The sequence below is a fragment of the Panthera leo genome, chromosome C1 (genome assembly GCF_018350215.1).
Source record: "Panthera leo isolate Ple1 chromosome C1, P.leo_Ple1_pat1.1, whole genome shotgun sequence".
Lineage (NCBI taxonomy): Eukaryota > Metazoa > Chordata > Mammalia > Carnivora > Felidae > Panthera > Panthera leo.
This window is the reverse complement of record NC_056686.1, coordinates 11,506,345-11,517,418: the sequence shown is the minus strand read 5'-3', so window position 1 is coordinate 11,517,418 and position 11,074 is coordinate 11,506,345. Positions and strand designations below refer to the sequence as shown.

At 37.3% G+C, this 11,074-nt stretch overlaps 1 protein-coding gene across 3 annotated transcripts in view; it reads right to left on the bottom strand.

Annotated features, from left to right (window-relative positions):
* Nucleotides 1-11,074, bottom strand: part of SPEN (spen family transcriptional repressor) — a 91,000-nt gene that overhangs the window by 12,741 nt on the left and 67,185 nt on the right. For all 3 annotated transcript variants that reach the window (XM_042952070.1, XM_042952073.1, XM_042952071.1), the window contains 5 exons: nucleotides 10,428-10,579; nucleotides 7,153-7,278; nucleotides 6,717-6,830; nucleotides 5,572-5,685; nucleotides 4,167-4,267 (listed from right to left, as the gene is read on the bottom strand). In XM_042952070.1, the coding sequence (XP_042808004.1) occupies nucleotides 4,167-4,267; nucleotides 5,572-5,685; nucleotides 6,717-6,830; nucleotides 7,153-7,278; nucleotides 10,428-10,579 (607 nt within the window). The remainder of the gene's footprint in view (nucleotides 1-4,166; nucleotides 4,268-5,571; nucleotides 5,686-6,716; nucleotides 6,831-7,152; nucleotides 7,279-10,427; nucleotides 10,580-11,074) is intronic.

Here is an 11,074-nt window from a genome sequence, read left to right as displayed (position 1 = left end):
CCCATAACAGAGACTAATTCTTTCACTCTTGTTCCCTCTCCATTTTTGTTCTCTCAAGCAGGTCATGCATTCTACAAAGTACTGCCATTAGTGGCTCACTGAAACAAAAATCTAGAACTTAAGCCCCTAATGGCATGAGCTTTTTTTGTCTCCTTGGCTACAATTTTTTCTAGCTCTTGTAACAGTGCTTGACTCATAGGAAGGACTGAAATATCTATTGAAAGAATGAACCTTAGAAAAATATGTCAGTGGGGTTCCTGGGTGGCTCAGTTGGTTAAGCGTCTCTTTCAGGTCACGATCTCGCAGTTTGTGAGTTCAAGCCCCGTGTTGGGCGCTATGCTAACAGTATGGGGGCTGCTTGGAATTCTCTCTTTCTGCCTCTCCCCTGTTCACACATACGTGTGTACATGCTTTCTCAAAAAAAAAAAAAAAAAAAAAAAAAAAGGGAAGGGAGGAGAGGAGAGGAAAATATGTCAAAGCTACTACTGGTTGTTGTTCCAATACACTCTCCACAGCAAATGAAGTATCTAAAGACTTAATATCCAAACACTAGAAGCATCACACATTATTATATATATTTGTATGGCATTTCTCAGTCCAAAAAGAGTATTTTTTTTTTTACATTATTTAGGTTATTTTTTTTTAATGTTTATTTATTTTTGAGAGAGAGACCAGAGCGTGAGTGGGGGAGGGGCAGAGAGAGATGGGAGACACAGAATCCGAAGCAGGATCCAGGCTTCAAGCTGTCAGCACAGAGTCCAACATGGGGCTTGAACTCACAAACCGCGAGATGGTGACCCGAGCCAAAGTCGGACTCAACCAACTGAAGCACCTAGGCACCCCTATGTTATTTAATTGGTTTCGAGATGGTCTTTCTTAGAGTTCCACAGGAATCAGTCTTTGCCTAAATAATGGCCAGCCATCTTGCAAATGTTACTAGGCATGGAACTTGGCTAATTCATTGCCACCATAAATTCCAAGGAAACGCCATTTTCATAAACATACTGTATGCTTTCTTTTTAAAAGAAATGTTTATATGAGAGAGAGAGAGAGAGAGAGAGAGAGAGAGAGCGAGCGAGCAGGCACACGCACACGAGTGGGGGAGGGGCAGAGAGAGAATCCCAAGCCGTTCCACGCTGTCAGCGCACAGAGCCCAACACAAGGCTCGATCTCATGAATCATGAGATCATGACCTAAGCTGAAATCAAGAGTCAGACGCTTAACCACCTGCGCCACCCAGGCACCCCACGTTCATGCTAATATAAAATGATTAAGACACCTAGAATGGCCACTAGTTCACTGCCCACATTAACAGTAGGCTTGAGAGATGTTTTAATCAGACTACAACTATACCCAAAAATATGAAAATATTTACAGAAGTTGAAGCTATATGTGTAAATGTTAGTGCTGGAGCACTGTTCAGTTTAATAAATACTGATTTTGCACATATTTTGCTGGGCCTTATGAACCAAAAGAAATGAGTGTTCCTGTCCTCAAAGAACTCAAGTAAGAGACAGTACAACTCAACACTGAACCTTGGACAAAAGGGTGTTCAGGAACCTGGAAAAGCCAGGTTTTGAGAACTCTGTTCACATGACTGCACAATATCCCAATGCCCCTAAGTAGGTGGGAAATTCATCTAAAGCATAATAGGCTCTTGTAAATTTATCTTGAGAATCATTTTGGTAAAGTATAAAGCTCCATGCACCAGCAGGAAGGAGCACTGGGTTTATCTCCAGACTAATGTCTTAGCCTGTGACCTTATCAGCAAGGCGATCTGATCTTCAGTTCCACTAAAAGTAACACAAGATAAGAAGGAGTAAATGAAATGCTACTTTTAAACTGCAGAACCCTATGCAAATCGGTCACTGTTTGCATTCCTGAGGGAAACTACCATTAGAGGTAAACCATTTTTTCATTCATTCATTACGCATTCAGTGGGATGACTTCCTTCCACTCTATATGAAGGGCAGATATCCTCAAGTTCTACTGCAAAGAGTGCACTCCATAAGCACTGCCATCTAAAAAAAATGGGGCAAAACTGGGTCACACCCTTCTGCTTCCTACTTTAGGAGATAAACTCCATTCAAAAGGGATAAATAACCACGGGTAAAAACCAAAGAACAAAGCCAGAGCCAGAATGTCAGTAAAATGAGTGAATTTAAGAGTGGTAATATACAAAAATTAACACCCACACAGCATTATCCAACCCTCACAAGACACTATTCTTTGAAAAATATTTAACGTATGCATAGAGGATTTTAATGGATGTTTTGTCTTAGGTGCCACCAGACCACCAACACACTTCGTATTGGCATATGGGTAAGAATTCCTGTAAGTACTAAAAATGTTAAAAATGACTTTGAACTGCTACTTGGGGAGCCAGGGTGGAGACCTTTTTTCTCTCTCCACAGACACATATATTCTCATGCATATGCACATGTATGCTCTCACGCACGTGTGCGTTCTCTCTCTCTCTCTCTCTCTCTCACACACACACACACACACACACACACACACACACGACACAGAAAAACCTTACATCGAAACCGACATTCTGGCTAGAGGGCTGTGGACTCCAGTCTACTAGTGAAAAACCATCAAATCTTTATATAAGTTCAGGCTTTTGGGAATTTGGCTGCGGGGTACATTTTTCATTAAAGCAAAACAAAACCTCCTCACGGCTGCCTGGCTGGCTTGGTTGGTAGAGCATGCGACACTTGATCTGGAGGTTGTAAGTCTGAGCTCACATTTTGGGTATAGAGATTACTTAAAAATAAAATCTTTACAAAAAATAAAAATAAAAAACTTTCCCGGCATTCAATGAACGTTGTTCAATATTCCACAAGTAAAGGACTCAAAAACTATATACCTTCTTCTGTAACTTAAAAACAAAGTGGCAAAAACATGCAGTAAAAAGGGAATCAATGTATTCAACAGGTTTCTGGCAGCACAATCAGGATCTGACTCATACTTGTAGAACCCCTTTTATACTTGAACTAGAGTGTCTAAAGGCATTTTTCACACGCAGCCTTTTGTTTAATGCGTATGTACAGGGGTGGAGATCCAGTGGTAACATTCCAGGACACTTAATCACAGAGACATGTTTGGACAAACAGCCTGACCACGTGGATAATAGTTTCCATTTTCTTTTTAGTTTTTTGAGAGAGCACACATGCGCAAGGAAGGGGCAAAGGGGGAAAGAGAAGATCCCAAGCAGGCTCCACTGATCAGCACAGTGCCCAACATGGGGCTTGATCCCACGACCTCAATTATGACCTGAGCCAAAATCAAGAGTCAGACACTCACTCAACTGACTGAGCACCGCCCCCACCCCTCCCGCAACACACCCTGATAGTTTCCATTTTCAAATATGATCAGCTATTGAAGCACTTGGTGACACTATGTTAGGATGTTTTTAACATATCCAGTCTAAAAAAGAATCAATCATCAGCTTGGGGGCAGTTGTACGCTAACAGAGATAGCCTGGTTCAAACTGTGAGAACTTAAAATGATTCTGAACTGCAATGTTTCCTACAAATAGCAGAAAAAATATCAAATACTGTACTACAGTACCATGACTGAAAAAAATCAACAACAGGAAATAAGGTTTACTTTTTATGTTGCTAAAGTTACCAATTTATATATGCTTTGGCTGATTCACAAATTATTATTTAAAAGATTTGAATTCAAAACAAAGTTCTTGGTAATCTTTAAAAAAATTTTTTTAATTGTATGGGCACATGCATGGTGATAATCTGGATGCTGTCATTACTAAATAAATATACAGGGCACTTAATAGTTTGTAACGCCCTTTAACATGTTATCATATTTAATTTAAAACTGTAAGACAGGATATTTGTACATAAAGTTATAATTTAGCAAAATAGTAACTCTTTCAAATTATAGGGCTTTCAGTGAGAAATGTATTTAGGTTACCTAAATCCCCTGAGCCACATGAAAACTGAATTCATAAAAATAAACCTGTGTTTCTGTATAGGTGAATAAAAAAGGAAAGGAGTTTTTGGGGGATGAATTTAGAAATAAGGAGTGAAAAATAAAATTTAATTCTATATAAATTTTATGTATTTGAAATTTTAAAATTCAAGTTATGCTGATAGGTTTAAAATACATACCTTATTGCTTGGGGGAAAAAAAATACATACCTTCTTTCTGCTAACATTTCATAAAAGTCTCTGATATCTTGACCAGACTTTTCCATACAGTGATAAAATGCCAGCTGGCTTTCCCGATTTGCAAAATCCACCTTAAAAACAAAGAATAGCAGGTGTTTGATTCAAGTTTCAGATTTTTAAAGTGGAAAGTGTTATCAGATTTGAAAATCCTTCCCAACACAACCCTCTAGATAAACTTCAAGTAAGAGCAATCTATCTCAACTAAGTTAAACAGTCCTAACTGGAAATGTATTTTGTTAACTCAAAATCTCTTTCAAATTCAATACAAATCTTGACAACGAGGTATACTTTATTATTTTTTAATGTAAACTCTATGCCCACTGTAAGGCTTGAACTCATGACCCTGAAATTAAGAGTCCTATGTTCTACCACCTGATCCAGCCAGGTGCCCCAATAAAGAAGTATAATTAAAAGTTCTAGAACCCAGGGGCACCTAGGTGGCTCAGATGGTTAAGCATCAGACTCCTGATTTCAGTTCAGGTCATGATCTCACTGTTTGTGGGTTCGAGCCCCACACTGGGCTCTGATGCTGACAGTGCCTGCTTGGGATTCTCTCTTTCTCTCCCTCTCTCTCTCCCTCTTTACCCCTTCCTCACTCACACATTCTCTCTCTTCCTCTCTCAAAAATTAAATTGAAAAAAAAATTTTTTTTTAAGTTCCAGAGTCCAATACTGAAGGAGTGGAAAAGGCAAAATGGAAAACTGAAACGATACCTATCAGGATTCTAGGTTGCCAAGTAATCAGATCAATGAAATCCAGCAATCTATATGTATATTTGCTGGAATCAGTCAGAAAATATAAAACATTTAAACTTCACTCACAGCTGGGCCTCAGAGTCATTATTAAAAGACTATGATACCTGCTATCTATTAATATCTTATTTCAATCTTACCACCATAGGTATTAAGTGCATACATTTCTTCAAGTTCTCCTGAACCAAAGTTTTTTAAACAAAAACACCAGACAAAAGATTGTATGTTCAGTGGTTACCCACTCTCTAGAAGAGGAGGAAAGAGGAAGAGAGGATCATTCTGGAAACTGGAATGACTGACACTTCAAGTTCCTGGGATGCATACACCCACAGGTGAATGCGGGCCAGCCTGCTCCAAGAGTCTACATGTAAGCATTGGGTACGTGGGATGTGGAGAGGCACATTTCCTTGAATGACACAATTTTTGGGGAAGGTTCTGTGGCTAATGACCCTGTGCCCTCAAGCAGCCAAATGTCAAAATAGTAACGTTCCCCTTAAGAACGGGACATACAGCACACTCGCTGTAAACCACGTCCCTTGCTGGCCGCCCACAAAATGCCAGTTATTAAGAGGGTGGGGTCTCAATGCGATTTTGTTTTACTTCTGTTTAGTCATTCTGCACACCTTAATTTTATTCCCACCGATTTTCCTCCCCTTGGTCTCTTTTACAGCTGCTTGCGCATATTCAATTTCATTGTAGAGGACCAGGGCCATGCCTTTTAAGCGGTCAAACACCACCTGTAAAAAACAAAACAAAAACCAAATAAGAGCCTCATCCACTAGACTCATTGTCAGTTCCAAGAAAATCTTAGGTCACAAGGACACTGCCAAAAAAAAAAAAAAAAAAAAAAATTTCTCTAATTCTAGAAAAAATGTCAGGGCTTTTCCCAGTGAAGATAATAAAATGTGTAGGGACTGTTTACAATTGCGGATGCTGTGCCTTGAGGTACATTATGCCTTTATTTTGTCTTTCTGCATCTTTATTTTCCATGTTGACTAAGTTCTGTACTGTGTACTTAAGTAGGCATTCTTGTAGTTTGGGCTCAAAAAAAAAAAAAAAAAAAAAAAATCAACACCCCTGAAAGAGAAAAAAATGTAGAACACTGAATCAACAATAAATTTCAGTGAATTTTGGTTAATAACAAGCATTATTAACTTTAAGCTACTGGATTTTTACATTTATACTAGCAGTCTTTATGATGTGTATTTGTCCAAACAACAAAAGCTACATTTAAAGAAATGCTGAAATTATACACCACACCCACCACAGTGTAACTCTGCTCTCAAGAAGGGAGTTCAAAGCTCTACTTTCACATAATGGAATGGGGCCCACAGACCCTTTTCCTGTTGCTTGTAGGTATGTTACCTTACAAACTTTGACTAGATGAACACTGTATGATCATCCCTTTAAAGTCATCTTCTTTTTTAAAAAATAAAGTCTAATGACATATTTGTGTGATTGTAAATAATTAGATAATTAGACTAATTTTCATGTGAGATAAAATAATAAAAACCTCTAAAACACCTTCTATTTAACAGTATCATGCAAATTAGTTTCAAAATTAATCATCATGGCTAGTTCAAAACAGTTTTTCAAAATACTTCCTCACATCATAAGCTAATAGATGCAAAAGCCCTTCTACAACAAATTACTAGTAATTTTTAAAGAAAAGAAAACGTCAACATTAAGAACTGGGGCTGACAGGACAGAATTCCAAGAATAGGGAGTCAGAAGTAACCTGACACCAACACCAAAACCTCCCACCTACCTTTACCACAGGCCCATATCGGCAGAAATGGCGTGTTAAATACTGATCCGACACATTTGAAGAAAGCCCGTCTAACCACACGCAGTTTGTAGGCATGCTCTTTCCAAAACCCAGCTGAATAGGAGAGGTGAAATTTCTATTAGTAAAGTCACCAATTATTCAACTACAGAATTCTGAAAAAATCTGTCTTCTGTAGGAATCTTATCAACCATCATCCCAAGGGAGAAACATCTGGTTAAAATCAAAAGAAATGTACACAAGCGTGATCCTGCCAGGCTAAGTATTAATTCAGCTTACAGTACAAGAGGATGAGGGTGCACAGAATTATATCACCTTTACTGTTATCTAACTGTACTGCAATTTGAAATAATGAGACAGACAGACACACAAACACTCCAAATCATAATGGTGTAATAACTTATGCAAAGTCCTTTACCTTGAGGCGATTATTTCCAAGGTACTCTCCATCCATCTTCTTAATAGCCTTACAAACGCTGGCAATATCACAGTACTGCAAGAACGCGTACTGAGGAACTCCATTTACTTTCTTAATATCAATATCCTGAAAAAGCCAATTAGTACCAATTAGTGGCAGGCCAACAGGAAAATAAATCAGAATAAACTAAGCCCAAACAAGGTGCATATTTCTCAAAACAGTCATATTCCCCCAAATCACTTTCTTAGTTAAAACCATACATTGTAATACAACTGTAAATAGCCTGAAAGACTACACAACACAGCATTTGTAGTCACAACCATGAAATCCTTCCTCTGTGAAATTCTTTGCAGAAGAGAAAGTGCAAACTCAAAATTTAAAATTCACAATACCTGTGTTAAGACAAATTTATGAAGAAAAAGGCTGTGCTTGATTCAGCAGCACATATACTAAAATTGGAACAGTACAGAGATTAATAAAGGCAGCCTATTTAATAAAAACCTAAGAAATACAGTTGACCCTTGAACAACAGGGGGCTGGGGGCAAGGGAGTTAGTTAGGGCACCCACCTCCAAGGCAGTTGAAAATCCACATATAACTTTTGACTCCCACCAAACTTAACCACTCATACCCTACTGCTGACCAGAAGCCTTGCTGATAACATGGTTAATTAACACATATTCTGTAAAAATTATTATACTATATCCTTAAGTAAGCTGGAAGAAAGAGAATGTTATTAAGAAAATCATAAGAAGAAGAGTCCACATTCAAGCAGATCCATGCAGTTAAAACCCATGCTGTTCGAGGGTAAACTGTAATTCGCTTCTGCAATAATCTAAAAACCTTTATTAGTGGCTGGCTGGCCATTTAAAATAGAATATCTGAGAAGAATAAGAATGAGAAAGAAATCAGGTTTTCAAAAAAGTGATTTAAAATATGCAATCCTAAATTAGAAGACTCATTTAATGTATCAGTGTATCTAACTGAACCAAGCCTGGTGACTGATATATATAGTAATGATCTCTCATATCCAGAATGAATAAATATATAAATACCTGAACTACCTTGTGAAGATGTATCAGAACACCATCCCTTGATTAAAGAAACAGTCTATAAAAGGCAAAGCCCCATCTCTTTATTTTTTTTTTTTTAAGTTTATTTATTAAGTAATCTCCACACCCAACGTGGGTCTCAAACTCAGGACCCTGAGGTCAAAAGTCATGTGTTCTTTCAACTGAGCCAGCCAGGCGCCCTTAACTCTAATTCTTTAGAAAGACTGAAACCTGTACTCACGCATGACACTCTGGTTCTGCCTACTTCACTACTTAGACAAGGTGGTGTAAAAAAGCTGGCTTACACATGAAAATGGTCCAGAGAAACCAGATACGTGGATTGCAAAACTTACACTTGAACAATAATGACCCATATGGTGATTATCTAAAGTATTCTGTAAATCACAATATTTACGCCTTTTTAAGGGTCATAAGCCAATAATCAAAAGCTGAAACAGAGCAAAATGAATAATGCATTTGAAGAGCAGTTTGAGGAATCCTTAAAAAAAGCAGTAGTTTATACTTAAAATAGTTCTTCTTTTTTTCTTTTAAATAGGCTTCACCCCCAGCGAGAAGCCAAATGCAGGGCTTGAGCTCACAACCCTGAGATCAAGACCTGAGCTGAGATTCAGTGTCGGACGCTCAATGGCATAAGCCACCCAGGCACCCCTATACTCAAAACAGTTCTAAGTAATGGTAAATAGGAGCTGAGTTTCACCAAAATGTAGTACGCAACAATCCAGAATAACTCCATGTAAGAGAAATGGTCTCCAAAGAATATTGGTGGGTAGGCTCACTACAAGGGTTCTTCTAGCTACAGCATAATCTATCAATAAGCAGCAGACCATTTCCCCTAAGTTTGTGTGTCATTAAAATAGTTACCCTCGTGAGCAATTGCAAACATGGAATAATGGTTTTCAAACAGAATAGGACATGGCCACTTATTAAGCATGGATCTTAAACACTATAATCACTCCATGTGTAGCAACCCTGCTGATGAAAATGTATCTATGTACACAAATACAATTTCTTACGCTCCTCCAAAATTCAAAGTAGCAGCCACATTCAAATAAAAGTATATCTGAAAGTTTTATCAACTCATAGACTCATAAATGCTAAGCAGCAAAATAAATAAAACTTTTCTGTCACGAAAAGGCTGGAGCCCAGGTAGGTTAAGTGAACTCATCTAAGTAGGCAGTACGGCTGGAATTAGGGTGTGTGATAAAAGAACTTAAAATAATTGAAATTCAAGAAAGGAAAATGAATGTTTTGCTGTTTCTCTAAATATATAGCTTGTTTTTTCTTACTTTGTACCAACCATTTCTATCTCTTGCTCCTAGTCCCTTTGAGGTTTAGGTCAACTACAAGCACAAATATTTTATTCACTAGATTGTATCATTTAAAAAAAGTAAGAATTTTTACTTCCAACATTAGTGTATAAATAAGGATGGATAGATGGACGGACACATACACACACACACCTGAAAGATTAACAGTAACTGTTCTTAACCCAGAACGTTTTTTTACTCTCCAAAATCCAAATATACACAACAATTTTCTTGCTGTTACTAATACAAAGTCTAGGAAAGACAGAAGTAATTTCCCTATTTTTTTCAAACACAAAACAAAATAGTATATATATCCCAAGGGTATAAAGCTGTAACCAAACTATTTTCACTATAAAGTGACTCAAGTTTTGAGTCACGAGGAACAGAAAAACCCTTCGAATTCCTAAATTTAATAATGACTTGCAAAATATAAAAAGTGATTCTAATTAAAATTTCAAAACAGAACTGAGCTTCCAGCATGACATCCACATTCCAGTAATCCCCAAGGTATTTCTGACATGAATTGTGATAACACAATACTCCTATACTAAGTTGCTGCTTCTTTCTTACAGACTTCTTTTATTTTCCTTCCCACCCACAGGACTAGAAATGGCTTTAAACAGTACTCGATGGACAAAGAAAATAAGAAAAATGGATAGAAAAATACATATATATAAATAAAACAAATACATATTATATAGTTTTATATACACACATAAAACAGTCCCCCAAGGAGTTTTGCCAGACCATCTTTTAGCAGGAGTTAAAAACACAGGGCAAATGAGAAAAGTATTTGTTACACCATCTAAATATCATCTTTCCAAATATAATCTTGTACTATGCTTTATGTTTTACGACAAAGATCTAAAACTTTTTACTGTAAAAAAACAACATACCACAATTTCTCCGAACCGCTGGAAGATGTTGCGAAGGTCATGATAAGTAGTGGTTTTTTCAAGGTTGCCAATAAAGAGGGTTCTTGTTGCTTTGGGGTGAAATTCATCTATCCTTTCATCCAAAGGACGAAATTCATTTTCACTTTCCGTTTCTGTTAAGTGTTTTGGGGGCAGAGTAAAAAGAGAAGAGGGTTGTTTGTTTGTTTTTTTCTTTTTCTTTTTTAAGTAATCTCTATACCCAATGTAGGGTTCAAACTCACAACACCAAGATCAAAAGTCACCAGCCAGGCACCCCAAAACCGAAGAATGTTTTAATGTATATTTAGATATCACAGGAAAATCTACACTTAAGAATCTCTGAAATATTGGGTGTGAATACTCATACAATCTGAAAAAGGTATATACAGCTTCAGAAATAGCTGCCTTTTGCTTAACTCCAAAGGCTAAAGAAACTTGTCAAAAAAACTTAGGGGTAAGTAACACTTTCTTTCTTTGATCTTCAAAATAGAAAAGTGGACTGAATTTCAGTCCGCTAAGTTCATTTGTTTTAAAAATAATCACTAACACAGAAATAGATTTTAAACCCCAGCAAAAACAGCAATTACTTAAGCCTAATCTTAGGTTCCAAAAATTCTGCAGCAGGCTCT